The sequence below is a fragment of the Malus sylvestris genome, chromosome 14 (assembly GCF_916048215.2).
Source record: "Malus sylvestris chromosome 14, drMalSylv7.2, whole genome shotgun sequence".
NCBI lineage: Eukaryota > Viridiplantae > Streptophyta > Magnoliopsida > Rosales > Rosaceae > Malus > Malus sylvestris.
The window spans coordinates 21,516,615-21,532,943 of NC_062273.1; the positions used below are offsets into that span (position 1 = coordinate 21,516,615).

Below are 16,329 nucleotides of genomic sequence, written 5' to 3' on the forward strand. Positions count from 1 at the left end.
TTCGGTTTGGTTTGGGATTTTCGGGAATTTTTTCCAGCCGTACCATGTAAGTGACCAAATAAAAAATAGAAAAATTAAAAACCACATGCCATTAACTAAGTAATTAATTGACACAATTTAAAATATAATACCACAAAAAATTTGGAATATGTGCAAATTTGTTTCTTGTAAAAAGAATTCAAAACAAAACAATATATATAAATATAGTAGCATATTATCACAACAACCATAAGTGATATGGTGGTTAAGGCGTTAAGAGTCAAATGGGAGGGGGTTCGAATCCCTTTAGTTTCAAAATTGAGACTTTTCAGAAAATTTTAAGAATTTTTGGATGTCATATCGCGAAAATATGGCGATAATATCGCGATATTATCGATAATATCGCGATATTTTGACGAAAACTCATTGGATACTCATTAAAATATCGGTAACCGAAAAAAACGAAAATATCGGCGATATTTCGCCGATATTTTCGATATTTAAATCCATGATTGAAGGCGAGGGGAAGAAGAAGAACATTGATATTTAATTATACAAAAATATTTTTTTATTATTTAAATATTTTTAAATCATATAATAATATTTAATTAGACTTATTGGACCTAGATATGTGTCACATTAGAGCCTAACGAAATTTGTAGTGGAATTATGACAAAAGGATCACATTAATTTGTGATGCCAATTTTCACGGGCTACATTAATCGATTTTCAATTTCAAAGACCATCTTGATATGGTGGGTCAATTTCAAAGACCATTTGTGATAAAAACATTTTAAGTAATTAAAAAGCTCCACATAATTTTTTCATTCAAAAACTCTTAAACAACTTTCCTTTTTAAGGACATTTTCTTTCAATTCAAAACACTCATGAAGGACAATTTTTTTTATTATTAAGGACATTTTCATTTAATTCAAAACCCTCATGAAAGTGTGACTCCCTTTTTATTTTTTGTCCTTATAATATAAAAAGAAAATTTAATAATAAGTAAAGTTTTTTTCTTCTTTTTTAAAAATGAGGACAATTGGTGGCAAACTACAGTTATCTATCCATTCTGGGGCCGGAGAGGCTATGAGGAATTTCACCTTACCCATAGCCACAAAGCAGACTCACAAACTCGGAACATCGAATTCGGAACCTCCCATATTTTTTTGTTTATTGAGGAGCTATAATCTGCGTCCTTACCACTAGACCACTTACTGTGGTTTAATAATAAGTAAAGTTATCTAAGTGCTTTTATAGAAAAAAAAATTGTGAGAGACTTTTTTATTAGTTCCCCCTTATTATTATTATTGTCGACTGCAAAACTTGCAAGTGATTTGTATGGACTCAATGTCATGTGGTATTTGTATTTTGAGGGTTGTTTTAATCAAAAGTTAATTAGGCCACTTAGTAGTACGATTTAGTGGTATTTCTCTTTATTTAAGTGAGAGGTCTTAGATTCGATTCTCGCCAAAAGCAAGTTTGAACCACATTATTGTTAACATATTGTGAGGCTAAGCCTACCTCATCCCCTTAGCGTAGATGATATCGTTTATTCAAAACAAAAAAAAAAAGTAAAGGTAATTAGATTTAATTTTCTTACAACATTTGTACCATTCCAGCATTTTCTTCGATGTAATTTCTTTGGCACACGATAAACCATAAGTTTCCAACACTTGCGTCCTCCCATGAGGTAATACACACATTCCTACAAAAAAAATCATTCGATGGAAATCGTTTAGTCATTTAAGTGTATGAAACAAATCGACAGTGTGATTACCAAGTGACATATTCAATATGAACCGTCCATTCATTTTTCTTTTGTTACCGACTGATGTAATTCAATTTCATTTTCTTACAACGGTTATACCATTCCAACGTTTTCTTCAATGTAATTTCTTCGACATGCAATAAACAAAAGTTTTCTTCAATTTATTAACTTTTGATGCTTGGAATAGGGTTCAAAGTCTAAAGCTCTAGTGACTTGTAAGAATGGAATGAGTTTTAGAGCATGTATGAGATTGTATATTTAGAAAAAAAATTAGGCTAAATTATATAGTAGCCCCTCGGGTTTGAAGTCTATTACAACCTCATACAACATCTTTAAAACATTTTATTTTCATACCTCACGTACTATTTTATTTTAAAATAATACCTCCGTTACATTTTCCATCTATTAATCCGTTAAATGCTGACATGACTGCCATATTTATGTCACGTGGCTGCCAAATGTGTACCACGTAGTATAAAAATAATTTTTAAATTTTTTTTTTAAAAAAACCAACCCCCCCCCCAAACAAAATCATCTTCCATCTGTCGTCCGCACTCATCCTCCACCTCCTCCCCTGCACCCATCTCCACCTCCTCCGCGCTCCCATATTCCCATCTTCTCCCCCCCCCCCCCCCCGCACACCCCCATACCCGAGCCCAACCTGCAACCCAGAAAGAAGAGGAAAAAAAAAAACCAGCACACCCACCCTCGAACGCATCCATTTCCCTCCTCACACCCTACTCCTTAAATCCACACTCATTGGGGACGACGAGATCTGGGTTGCAGGGAAAGGGAGATGGGTTTTTTTTTTTTTTTTTTGCTTTTCTTTTCTGGGTTGCGGGTAGTGGGTGCAGAGGAGGAGGTGGAGGATGGGGTGCACGGTGGGCTTGGGGAAGATGGGAGGGGGGAAGAAAGGGGTGGGTTGCAAGGAAGGGGGGTTGGGGAAGATGAAGATGGGTTTTTTTTTTTCCTCTCCTCTTCTTCTTCTTATAGGTTACAGGTTGGGTGGGTGGGGGTTGCGGGTTCAGCTTTTGTTTTTGGTTTTTTTTTTAATTTGGAAGATTCATGTTTTTTTTTTAATTAAAAAAAATTTCCCACGTTGCACAAATGTGGCAACCACGTTAGCACTTAATGGATCAATGGATGGAAAATGTAACGAATGTATTATTTTGAAATAAAATAGTATGTGAGGTATGAAAGTGAAATGTTTTAAAGATGTTGTATGGGGTTGTAATAGACCTCAAACTTGAGGGGCTACTATGTAATTTACTCAAAAAATTATGTTCATAAGTGTTTTTAACATAAAAAATTAATTAAACCCTTCATAAAACAGTTTTTTGTTCAAATACCCTTATTAATAAGGGCACATTTTTTATTATTAAGGATAATTTCCTTAATATTAAGAATACATTTTCTTTTAATTCAAAACCTCATGTAGTGTGACTCTCTTTTTGTTTTCTATCCTTGTGATCTAAAAAATATTCTTAATAATAAGTGAACTTGTCTAAGTGTTTTTCAATAAGAAAATGTTTTGTGAGAAACTTTTTATTAGTTATCCATCCATTTTTTATATGAATGTGACAACCCGCCTTTAGTTCAACAATTTTATAAATTTTAAAAGTGTGAATTGACGAAAATGTCCTTAGAGGCGAGAGTGTTGACCTTCGTGGACCAGCGTATAGTGAGACGTACAAAATTGTCTTTTAGCGTATTCTTGTAGCACTCGACAATACGATCACGTCAGCGCAAGCAAAAGTGAATTTGGAGTTACAGTTAAAATTTTACGAAACTAAGAACGAGAAAAGCGATTTGATAATTTCAATTGGGAGATATTTTACTAGATTCGAAGCTACTACATTCAATTTTCTATCAATTTAAGTCACGTTGCATGTGATACACATTAAAGGATAGATTGGTAATTTTTCGTAAAGAAATAGTGTATGGATTTAACTTTGGAGAGTAAATTAGACGTTAGATTTGCAACCTATATGAAATGCTAATGCTTATATGCAAGAAAAAGACTGTATTACAGTCTAAAGTGTATCAAGTGAATTAAATTGACAAAAAAAAATTAGATAAAATAGCTTTAAATATAATAGTAGAGATGAAATTAGCAATTTTTAATTAATTTAGGAACTTATTTTACCAAAAAAAATAATTCAGGGACCTAATTTTTAATGAAGTAATAGTTTAAGAACTAAATCTACACTTTACCCTAAAAATAATTTCACAAGACTATAACATTATCGTTCTATAGCAAATTTTAAAAGAGAATATCGTTGGGTAATAAAATCGCAAAACAACATTGGCAAAATTGCATAAAAAAGAAAGACTGTTTTTGCAGGAATCCTTGGATTTGTAAAAGACATTCGTAACATTTTCTTTAACTTGTAGTTCGACAGGAGTGTGACTTCTTTGAAATTATTTTTGTAACGACTAAAAGTGTTTTTCATACAAATATTTTTTAAACAAATATTTAGTAAAAATGCAAATAAATACTAAAAAACACTTGAAGTACTTCCTAAAGCAAGTACAAGGAAGCGCTTCAAGTTCTACTAGATTCAAAATATTTTCTTTCAGTTATTCTAAAAGTACTTCCAACTAAGCTTTTGTCAATATTTTTCGTATTTCTGAATTTCGGTGCCAATAATAATGTTAGTTTTTTTGCCCTACAACAAGTGACACACCCTGACCGGAATCGAGGCATGATGGCCGTCACGTGAGGGTGACGTAGCCATAAGAGCAGAGCGGAAGTGATAGTGATATGAAAATGTGAGTAATTAAAAACCAAAACTAACTAATTTACACTAAGATAACTATAAAAGTGTGCAGATGTATTTAAAGTAGTGATGCAAGTACTCATAGCGTAGGTAACCTAAGTGCAATCCAGCAGGCCAAGTATTAATTATACAAGACATGAAAGAGATTCCTACATTAATTGAAGTTTGTCATAACCGTTGTAGAGTCCTCGTAAGCCACCAACACGAACGCCTAACTAGAACCTAAAGGGGCGCAAAACAAAAAACATAAGTGGGCAAAAACAAAGCTTTTTAAAACCATTTCTCTTTCCAAAAATAATAACCCCTCACCGTAAAATCCGTATAATTTCTCAGAAAATAATAATACATACGTATGTAGAAATCATGCTCAAGAGTAGTGAAAACCAAGTATATGCCATGTCAAGTATCTCAATAATAAATGTGTAAGCCAGGTGATGTGAATCAATATAAAATGATATGTCAGCCGTAGTCACCTAACGTGACCTATACGGTTGAACCTATAGCTCATAAACCAATTCCTACACACGAGTCGAAACCACTTATTGTGGTCTATACGATAGGCTAGGTGTAAATAAATACGCTCAAGTGCTACGATCACGTGAAGGCTATGCGATGAATCGCAGGTCACCTACGAGTCGGAACCACCTAATGTGGTATGTACTACAAGCTGGCACCAAACTTGGATCCAAGGTGAGCCTATGGTGCAGGAGGTGAACGATCACGTGAAGATTGTGCCCTGGCCTCGGGCGGGAGCACTAACACCGGGGAGCAGGATAATGAGCTCTAAATGCATGTATGCATAACCATAAACAATGCAACTGCTACCATCATACAGTACTCACCTAAAGCTTACCTGGGTCGTCACAGTGTCATCCAATACTATGCATAGCTATACTAATGCAATACTAACATATAATGCACACATGACATGGCATTTAAAACATACATTCATTTAAAATAATTTTTGGGAATCGTAAGCATATATACATATATAGAAAACAAAAGCCCACTCACTGGTAAGTAGCAGGATCGTAGCCCCCAAGTTCCGCCTGACCACGCTCGTCCTTAGGGTATGTCTCACCTATATGCGAAATAACTTATTTTACGTTAATTTTAAAGCACATAAACAAACCTTAGGAATAACTTCTCATACATTGCTCAAATGGGGTGTTTAAATATACCAAAGTGATCTACTCAACAACACGAACACCCCCATATTTTTACAAAAAAAAATTGGACGTTACACGCGCTGGCCAAGGCACGTGCTTGGCATGTTGATGGAATCTATAACGGCGTTAGGGAATATTCCGTTAACATCGTAGCATATTTTGTTAAAGTTACTTGACGCCGTTAGAATATTCCGTTAAAGTTAACGAAATATTTCCCTTTCTTCTCCGATGACTCGCCGAAAACCACCACCGGCCATCGTCTGTGTCGCCAGTTTCTGGAAAAAATTCTAAAGCTTATAACTACTTCATTTCTCAACCAAATTTCACAAATTTTATATGGATTTGAAGTTCTTGAATAATATAACACAATCATACCTATTTGGGGTCCTAAAGCCAATGAAAAAGGGTTGGAATAATCCTTGGAAAATCCGGCCACCCTTGCAACTTCTCGAAACCACGCGGCCCGACGTCAACTTTGTCCCAAAGCTAGTCTAGGGTCTCTAATGAGTTGAATAAAAGCTTCCTCGAGCCTTAAAACCTTGTGAATCGCCCACGATTCACGAGTCTCAAATTCCCATCGTGCCGGAGTTCGTGGAACAAAGGCTAAATCTCACCAAAACTAGAACCTATGGGTATGGTTAGGTTCGAGAGCTTGAGAGGAGTGTGATGGTGATTTCCAAAAGCTCGATCCGTGACGTTTTTGTGATGATTGGGTGTGTGGGTGCTACGGTGTACGGATGAGGAAAAGTCGAGAAGGTGAGGGAAAGAAGAAGGATGCGTACATGTGTGGGTGTATGTGTGTGTGTGCGCACGGGATTGGTTAGAAGAAAAAGAAACAAGGCCCTAATTGGGCTGCCGTGAGAAAGGGAAAGAGAGAGAGTTATGTTAAGTGGCCCAAAATAAATAAAACCAATCCAATTTTGATTGGATTCAAGATTGTAGGAGCTAAGGTGATTGGTGAGTAAGGTATAGCCAACCCAAAACATATTTCTACCCAATCTCAACCTTTAATTGTCGTAACTTTTCCGTTAGAAAACCGATTCGATCCTAACTCACGTCAACGCACTCGTGACGTTGAGTACGATTTAACTATGACGGTAGAAATAATAATTTAAAACTACATATGTATATCCACGTCACTAAACCACGAGGGCATTACAGCCACTTTACACACTCGGGGAGAAAAATATATAATAATTTGAGACAGGTCGTCACAACAAGTACCAAGAAGAACTTCAAATGATTTTAGATTCAAAACATTTTCTCTAAAAATGCTTTCAAACATTATAAAAGTACTTCCAATTAATCTCTTGTTTTTTTTCCTTGTATGTTCTGAATTTCGGTGCCAATAATAATGTTAGCTTTTTTGTTTTGGTCTCCAAATTTTCGTCCATATCACCTTTTTGCATTGGTGTCACCCCGCCCTTTATCATAAAGAGAGACATTAATCAAAATTACAGCTGTCTCATTTTCTTTTCTTTCCTTTTTCTTTTTTAAATAAGAAATTTTAACCAAAAACTCACAGTACTGTTCATTTTAACAAAAAATCACATTTTTACACTAAAAAGTCAATCAGGATTCTATTCATTTTTCTCTTTATTTTGTTTTTATCGTTAAAACTCAAAATTTTCAAGTTCTTTTCGTTAATTTTTCTTTTTAAATATTTATTTTTCAATTTTATCTCAAAATTTATGTAGAAATACATTCTGGAAAGTTCTACAATCCACACTTTCCACAGGGTTGGCAGAAATATTCCTCCCTTTTATTATTATTACAAGCTTTTAATTGTCCGATCTTTAAGCAGAATCAACCGACCTTCCTTCATTTCGCTTTCCATCATTTCGTCTGGCCGGCCAGCCACCTACTCCTTTTTGCCGCCTGCTCGAATTCTCTGTGAGACTCCCCCGAAGGTATGCGTGCTTCTTAAGCTCTTTGCCTCTCTGCTGCTACCGCCTACCAAGAAACCTTCTTTTTCTTTTTCTTTTTCTTCATTTCTCTTGAATTTATCTGCTATTTTCTCCTCTTTGAATTGATTGCTAAGTTTTTGTAAGTTGGAAGTGATTTCTTCTTCGTTCCCTGCTTTCGATTTGCTGTTGTGAATTTAGTTTATTTGATTTGTTGTTATGGTTGCTGATAGTGTTGATTAGTGAGTCACTGGTTGAGAGTGTGACTAAATTTTGATATATATTTATTAGTGATTTAATCTGATTTGCATCTGGATTTTGATGGGATCAACCTATCACTAGCGTTAAGCATGACAAATATCATATTTGGGTTTAATCTGATTCAAAACTCCTTAATTTTCTTGTTATCGAGTTATCAATTGCTCACTAATACACTGTATGTGTGAGTAATTTAAAGGAAAAATGGAAATACTTGATATTGGTTTGAAGTGTGTGTGATTCATCTGTGGGAATAAGAATCATCTGTGTTATTTCTATATGTAATCGGTGCCCGACAAACCCTTTACAAAGTACTTAGGTTGCCTTCGGTTTTGGATGTAATTCCTGGAAAGAATTAGAGATTATGCTTAATTGGTTTTTGCCTGTTTTGTTGATCTTAATGTGAAATAGAGGATTACGTTTTATAAGCGGTGGGTTTTCACTTTTCTCGTGTATTTTCAATCATCGGTTGTCCAATGCTTAGTACTTAATCCAGGATTGTAATGGGTCGCTGATATGACCTTTATTTGTTCAAGTTTGTGGAATATTGCTATCCCCGTTAATCCAAGCTTGTTAATTATGTCATAAGGTACACAATCCAACTTACAAGACCAAAACAGAGTGTTCTGATGTAAAAACCAAGAACTGATTATTTCGTTCATTCAATGAATATGTTACGTGTATTATAGATGAACTCTCCCATCATAGTTACTCCCTCAATTACTTAATCCTAAACTGAATGTGAATACAAGTTACAACCGCTTTCAATACCACTAACTATCTATCTATATCTGTCATCAGGAAGCCAATGTGGTTACCATAGCTAGTAGAGATTCATTTGTGACTATTGAGTTCTGTTATGATTCTTAGGTTACTAATGGATTACCGTGATTTCTTTGCAGCATCACCATAACAAATGGCAGATACAGAAGACATTCAACCTCTCGTCTGTGATAATGGCACTGGAATGGTTAAGGTAAAGGATTTGTTTCATTTTGCCTGGAGGTGTGTGCGGAGCTGTCTTGACGTACACGTATTCCCTTGGTATATAACTATCGTCATGACTTCATTCAACAGGCTGGATTTGCTGGAGATGATGCTCCGAGGGCTGTTTTCCCCAGTATTGTTGGTCGTCCTAGACACACAGGTGTTATGGTGGGGATGGGACAGAAGGATGCCTATGTTGGGGATGAGGCCCAGTCGAAAAGGGGTATTCTCACATTAAAATACCCCATTGAACACGGGATTGTTAGCAATTGGGATGACATGGAAAAGATCTGGCATCATACTTTCTACAATGAGCTTCGTGTCGCTCCTGAAGAACATCCTGTGCTTCTTACTGAAGCACCTCTGAATCCTAAGGCCAACAGGGAAAAGATGACTCAGATCATGTTTGAGACCTTCAATGTCCCTGCTATGTATGTTGCCATTCAAGCAGTTCTCTCCCTCTATGCTAGTGGGCGTACTACAGGTTTGTACCAATACGAAAAATTGAGGGTGATCTATCTATTTATTTTGTTATATTTCTTTACCATGTGCAAACAAACAAACAAAGTTGGAATTAAGTTTCAAAATCTTGAAAGTTCGTTACCTCTTAACAACAAATGTTTTCCAGGTATTGTGCTTGACTCTGGTGATGGAGTCAGTCACACTGTTCCCATCTACGAGGGTTATGCACTTCCACATGCCATCCTCCGGCTTGACCTTGCTGGACGAGACTTAACAGATTCCTTAATGAAGATCCTGACTGAGAGAGGGTATACTTTTACTACAACTGCTGAACGGGAAATTGTGCGTGACATTAAGGAGAAGCTTGCCTATGTGGCACTTGATTATGAACAGGAACTTGAAACTGCTAAAAGCAGCTCATCAATTGAGAAGAGTTATGAGCTACCTGATGGCCAGGTAATTACCATTGGGGCAGAGCGTTTCCGTTGCCCTGAGGTCCTATTTCAACCATCATTCATTGGAATGGAATCGCCTGGGATTCATGAGACCACCTATAACTCTATTATGAAGTGTGATGTTGACATCAGAAAGGACTTGTATGGCAACATCGTCCTCAGTGGAGGGTCCACTATGTTCCCAGGAATTGCTGATCGAATGAGCAAGGAGATCACAGCCCTCGCACCAAGTAGCATGAAAATTAAGGTGGTTGCACCTCCAGAGAGAAAGTATAGTGTTTGGATTGGAGGATCCATATTAGCTTCACTGAGCACCTTCCAGCAGGTACGGTTTATTACTGATCATGGAAGAGATATGCATATTGAATTCGTATTTACCATGAAAATTTTAAAGAGTTAAACCAAAAAAACTAAAAACGTGCAAAATCCCTTGTGATATTCTTGAGGAACGAATTTGTAAGGAAAGTGAAGGAATTAAAAATTGGCTGTGATTTTATCAAGTACGATATCAACATATGAGTAATGAGTTGCACCCTTTTAAAACCAACACAAAAGTTTAGTACTTTCTGATTGTAGATGTATAACATAGGTTTACTATGGTCGTTTGTTTACTATGCTTTGGAACTTGGAATCATATGACTGACTCGACATTTCCCACAATTTCTTTTCGTATAACTTATTTGTTTAGGAAGTATGCTCCTGTGATATAATCTCGGGGTCTCGTTTTTCTTAAATGCAGATGTGGATTTCTAAGTCGGAGTACGACGAATCAGGTCCGTCCATCGTCCACAGGAAGTGCTTCTAGACATGTGAATCATGTGATCATATCGTCGTCTTCTTCCCCCTTGGAATGGTGTGTTTTCGGATTGTCAGATAGTGTTAATGGTATGAGCTTGGTCAGTTTGTCATCTCTTTTGTCACCGCTCTTAGTTTGCGTTACATATGATATAGCAAAAGCAATAGTTCTTAAATCGGATCAGTATATGCAGTTGTGCTGTTTTTGTACACATTGTTTGTGGCTTTCTGAGCTTGTTGAAATAGAATATTGGATCTTAATTAAATTGTTAATGACGTTGTTTTTGGCTTGTTAATTTACAATATTATCTTCCTTTTGTTTGCCGGGAAGGGCAACAAAAAACTGCGTAAATTCCGTTTTGTTCTCCCTTAACACCTGCGTGGTTGCGGCATAACCGCCGTGGCTTGCCTCCCCTAGCACTTGTATTGTGCTCCATAAAGCGGTCCAAAAGTTCGGATTTAGCAAACATACGTTTAGGGGCGGAGTTTATTTTCAAATTACCATGTCAACTGAATTGTTAATTGTAGCATACTGATTTTGTACCATATGGTAATGGCATAGTATTTTACCAAACCAAGATTTTTTTGTATGGTATTGGTTTTCGTTACCATTACCAATGGTATTACCGTCTTGTACCGCAAAATATAAATTACATATTATATAATTTGTATATATAAATAACTATATAATATTTTAATAATAGTTAGGAAAAACCCCGTCATTGCCTCTCATTCTTTCGACACTTTCTCAGTTTCTCTTCGACACTCTCTCACATTCTCTACAAGGATTGGTGTTGGTGTTGGTGTGCTTGCCTACGCTTGCCGCATGGGGTTTCTTATTGCAGGAATTCTATTTGGGTTTTCTAATTTAGGTCACAATATGAGAGATAAAAGTCATAAAAATAAAAAAAAAATAAACGTTTGGGCCTTGACTTCGGTTGAAAAAGAAAATTAAATTTTGGTCTATTACCATATCAAGCCAACAGAATTATTTGGCATGTCAAAATTTGGGATACTGAAAGTTTGGTATGGTAATTGGTACGAGGGATTTTGGTACGGTAACCATACTGAAACCAACCCTACATACGTTGCAAGTCTCTGTCCATTTTCTGATTCTGTCGACTGAGGAGGAGGAACACGAGCTTGGGAATCGAAGTACGTTTCCGGAAAGTGACTTTCCGATTTCCGAGTCGAAACGGCTGGTAGGAGAAACGTTATCAATCGATCAGATGAGCTATAGAGTCACATGCTCTGGACTTTCCATCTGTTGTCATGTTCTGCATCAGCATTAAGCAGTGGGCTAGTATACTAAAAGCCAGATGCATTTTCGGTAAAGTCGTGCGAATTTGGACGGTTATTCTTACAGCTGCAGACCAAAGGGTAGAAAAAACGCCGGGGTTTCCACATATGCTGGTTTAAAATTTTGAAATGATTTGTTTCTTTCTCCTCGCATTGATTAAATGAATTAAAAGAAAATAAGGAGACAAGAAAGAATGGGAGGAGCGTATGTGTTGAAAACGGGAGCAATTTTCGATCAAGCTAAAGTTCATAACCTGAAATTTTCAAATGAACACATCCGATACGCTACAGACCTTTAAAAAGTAATATTCAAAAGACCAAAACTTATTTGGTGTCATTTGTACGCGTTTAAGATGGTAGTTATGGGATCACGATTGGTAACTTTTGCCTAACACCACATTAAATTAACTAATTAAGTTCATGGCACCATTTAAAGAACCGGAAAAAAACTTTAAACTAGTTGCATAAATACATACATGTGTACAACGGCGAACTCGGTAACGGCAGGGCCGCTACGGACTGCTCTCCGACACGGGATTTTGTTCGGGATTATGGTCCGCCGAGGGTTGTGGTGGTGCTGGGGATTGGGATGGAGACTGAGGAAGGCACGTGCGGCGGCACGTGGGACAAGAGGAGTGAGAAGACAACCATTTTTGAATACACTGGGCATGAAACCCATGTTTACACCTCCGCAAAACTCTAATCCCTTCCCCCTCCACAAACTCCGACAAGCAAATGGCGCACTCCGCCTCCACCCCTGCCAGCTTCGCCTTCATCTCCGCCGTGTAAATCACCGTAGGTGCCGCCTCTAAGCACGAAGCCGTTGCCACATTGCTCTTCTGCTGAACATCAACCAACGCCTGCCGACTCTGAGGAACACTGTTGTTCTCACGATCAGAAGGGTAGCCTCTACCGCCGCGGAGGAAGCAGCGGATGGCGGCGTTAAGACCCAACGCGGAAATGAGAGCAGAGAGGAGGACGATGATGATCATGGCGGCGTTGGCCTCGAATTCTTTTGAGCCGGAGTAAGGCCACCAGCGGCAGGCGTGGGAAACGCATGTCGTTGGCCCTGTTGGAGGGGAAGGCAGCGGCGTAGGGAGGTGGATAAGGCCAAACTCGACTACCTCCCCCGCCGACAGCCCCACTGTTGGCGGTGGTCTCATTTATATATGCCCTTTTAATTAGTAATTCCTCTGCTGCTGCTGATGGTCTCTCAGCAGAGAGAGAGAGAGAGAGAGAGGGATTGCGTGAGGGTGGAGATTCGGAAGATTTATAGGTTCTAAAGAGTGTTAAGGCAGGGAAGGGAAGCAAGAAATGCATACGTGTAGTGTGGGTTTTTACGAAATTATTTATGGTATGGGTGGAATTTTATGAGATAAATATTTGTCATTATTTAGAATACCTCACATGTGTAGGGCATACGATTCTCACTACCTTCTTCTCGGAGCTTCAGGGTGCGTTTGGTACGCAGACGGGACGGGACGGGACGGGACGGGACGGGACGGGACGGAACGAAGGTGTAATTTTTGAAAAAGACATGGGGTATATTTGTCTTAAAATGGTAAAACATTGTGTTCCACATACGTGGAACAAACCCGTTCCAGGGGGGAGGTGGAACGCAAAAACACCCAAAATCTGTCCCGTGGAACAGCCCGTTCCACCCATTTTTAGCGCACCAAACGCGGGACGGAACGCTTCGTCCCGTTCCGTCCCGTCTCGTCCCGCGTACCAAACGCACCCAAGAGACTCCACACACTATTAACCTACACGGAACCGGATCCCCTCCTGAGCATAAGATGGGGATCCTTCTGATCGGGTCATCTGGATCATTGAAATTTGATCCAACGGCTACAAATAGAGGATCCTCTAAAAGTTATAATTATTGTAACCGTTAAATCAAATTTCAATGGTCCAGATGATCCGGTCAGAAGGATCCCCACTCTATGCTCAGGAGGGGATCCGATTCCAACCTACACAAATTGAAATAGGCTGTAACAGATGTAAGGAGGCGGTCACACTAATTTGTCCATCAAGCTTCATTCAAAAGTTGTAAATTCTTATGTTTCAGATCTAAGTTTTTTCACATGCCCAAAACTAGGTCGTTATTTAAGAGGTTTAAGTGATTATGCGTATTCAAAATTTATTTTTTAAGCCTTCTTATATCCAATGAACAACAAAAGTCTAAACTTTTTTTTTTTAGGTGATTTCTAAATTACCATTTCTCAACTGAGACAGTGGTTAGTATCTTCGGATTATCGGATATACTTGTGTTTATCTTTACTTCGTTGTTGACATTTTACTTGTGAGAATATTACACAAATTAAGCTATCAATATGCTTGGTGTTGCATAATTCTTTGATTTAATTACAATTTGCGAGTGCGTTAGAAGGAAAGGAATGATTCTTGTTCCAAGTAATTGATATTGGTCTACTCTTTGGTTCCTTAGTTCCTGCACGCATTTGGTTTACGAGTTGCAGATGGTTGAAGTTGAATGATATATTCCACTATAAAACTATAAAACCAACAGAAAATTAAGAAAAATGACAAAAGAAGAATTTATTATTTAGCTGGTAAATATGGTTTTTTTTTTTGTCAAACAATAAATTTGTTAGATTAGATGTTAGATTAAAACGCCGGTGGGATTCAAACTCATGCCATGATGCAAGTGCAACACTTTTCTCTACTACTGTGGTAGAGGGCCACTTGTAGCTGGTAAATGTGGTTGAAGTCTTCAAGAATAATAGTTGATGGTTGAAAGGAATGAAATATATTCTTGAATGAAAGAAGGAAAGGGTTTTGGAATTAGACTTTTATTATTGATTCAAGTGGTATTCTAAATTTTTAATCTAATTTACACTATTGAAAAGAAAATTATCACTTGAATGCGGAGAGGGAGAACACTTTTTTAGCCAACGTAGCTACACTAACATATATGTTTTTAATTTCGACCCATTATTGTGGAAGAAGAGAATTGACTTTTGATTGCATGAAATATTTGATTTTATGAAAACACGATTTCGCTTGTGTAAAGAAAAGGGGTCGAATTCTACACTTATTTTATTTTTTACATTTGAATTAAATAAATTAAAGAATAATCAAAATTGAGAAATAAAGAGAGGAGTTGGGGGAGAAATGATATACAAAAATCACTTCCACCTTTTCAAGGACGAAGCCAGAGATCTGCATGGATGGGGGCATCTTTAAACAACAAAATCACAAATTAAAAAGTTTAAGAATATACTAAACAAAACACTTATATATTAGTCCATAAGATTTGTCATACAACATATCACAATATCCATCGATGTGTGTTTATGTTTTGAAAGCGTTGCATAACAATCTCATTACCAATACCATCAAACATCTCTCTCTACAAAAATAACCATGTTATCATTTATCCATTAGTCTCTCATACAATTTCACTATCGATCTTCATAAATTTTATGGCCGAAAATGCTCTTTCAACAATAAAAATAGCACATGAAAGGGTTAATACTAATGCCACAAACAACTATAAAGAGTACCTTTTTTTTTCACATACAAAAATGAGTGGGGGCATCCACCCTCTCTGAGCCTAAGGTGGCTCCGTCCGTGCACCTTTTAATGTTTAGCTATATCATAAAATGGAGGTGATACTTTTGGAAAGTATTCATATTACTGTGTTATATTGGGTGAACATAGACATGGTTTCAACTTTATAATAAAGAAATTGTTACTGACATTCTAAAAATTTAATTGTGCACTCCAAACTTTATATATTTATAGAGAAAAATATTCTTATAAATAGTGCACAATTAGATTTTTAAAGCGTCAATAAGAGTTTCCTATAATAAGGCATGAGAATTATAGGTTATGCCCTTATATTACAAAGAGACGACATTTCCGAAAAGTGAAAGGTGGTGCTATCCATGCACCCTTTTTACTTCTTACATACTTCTTATTAATTTTTTATTTTTAATCTATTTTAATTCATTCAATCGAATGATTGAAATTTGAAAGGAGTGTACAAGAAGTAAAAAAAAAATAGTGTGTAAATAGCACCACCCAAAATGAAATAGATTTTAGACTTTAATTAGTTTTAGCAACACCACTGCAAATAATCAGTTTATAGTTGATTCTTAAAATATTTTGATTCTTTTTATTAGTTTATTATTAATTAAGGAGAGGAAAAGAGAGGGTTCGACATTATTACAATTTAAAGTAAGGAGAGTTTCGGCTACTTAGTACTATGGTCTAGTAGTATTCCTCTTCACTTGTAAGTGAGAGGTATTAGGTTCGATTCTCGCCAAATGAGAATTTGAAACAAATTATTGCTAGCACATTGTGAGGTTAAGCCCATTCCCCTTCCTTTTAGTGTAGATAATATTGTCTTAAAAAAAGTAAGGAGAGTTTCAAACTCAAAACACATGCTTACAAACCTAACACTTTGTCCACTAGGATAAGTGGATATACTGGAGGGGAATAGTGGAG

At 36.9% G+C, this 16,329-nt stretch overlaps 2 protein-coding genes and 1 long non-coding RNA gene across 4 annotated transcripts; 1 reads left to right on the forward strand and 2 right to left on the reverse strand.

The window, feature by feature from the left end:
- Positions 1 to 4,563: 4,563 nt before the first annotated feature.
- On the reverse strand, positions 4,564 to 9,601 carry LOC126599592 (uncharacterized). The gene is made up of 3 exons (XR_007615200.1): positions 9,453 to 9,601; positions 5,545 to 5,611; positions 4,564 to 4,752 (listed from the first exon to the last, which is right to left on the reverse strand). It is a non-coding gene; the product is annotated as an uncharacterized LOC126599592 (long non-coding RNA).
- LOC126599589 (actin-7-like) lies at positions 7,443 to 10,856 on the forward strand. Of its 2 annotated transcripts, none has more exons than XM_050265981.1 (5): positions 7,443 to 7,609; positions 8,764 to 8,837; positions 8,939 to 9,332; positions 9,477 to 10,090; positions 10,505 to 10,856. In XM_050265981.1, exons 2-5 carry the CDS (start codon positions 8,778 to 8,780, stop codon positions 10,568 to 10,570), a joined length of 1,134 nt encoding a protein of 377 aa, XP_050121938.1. In that variant the 5' UTR covers positions 7,443 to 7,609; positions 8,764 to 8,777; the 3' UTR covers positions 10,571 to 10,856. The 2 variants fall into 2 exon arrangements, with proteins under 2 accessions (XP_050121938.1, XP_050121939.1); XM_050265982.1 differs by having other exon boundaries at positions 7,607 to 7,745.
- Positions 10,857 to 12,087: 1,231 nt separating this feature from the next.
- Positions 12,088 to 13,176, reverse strand: LOC126599591 (RING-H2 finger protein ATL79-like). Its single transcript, XM_050265983.1, has one exon. It carries the CDS (start codon positions 13,020 to 13,022, stop codon positions 12,372 to 12,374), a length of 651 nt encoding a protein of 216 aa, XP_050121940.1. The 5' UTR covers positions 13,023 to 13,176; the 3' UTR covers positions 12,088 to 12,371.
- Between the last annotated feature and the right edge of the window lie 3,153 nt (positions 13,177 to 16,329).

What these genes read in the sequence shown, in the direction of transcription:
- LOC126599591 (XM_050265983.1), bottom strand. Translation starts at nt 13,022, where the DNA reads ATGAGACCACCGCCAACAGTGGGGCTGTCGGCGGGGGAGGTAGTCGAG.
- LOC126599589 (XM_050265981.1), top strand. Translation starts at nt 8,778, where the DNA reads ATGGCAGATACAGAAGACATTCAACCTCTCGTCTGTGATAATGGCACT. An exon ending in ATGGCACTGGAATGGTTAAG is followed by an intron (nt 8,838 to 8,938) that starts GTAAAGGATTTG and finishes TTCATTCAACAG; the next exon opens with GCTGGATTTGCTGGAGATGA. An exon ending in TGCTAGTGGGCGTACTACAG is followed by an intron (nt 9,333 to 9,476) that starts GTTTGTACCAAT and finishes AATGTTTTCCAG; the next exon opens with GTATTGTGCTTGACTCTGGT.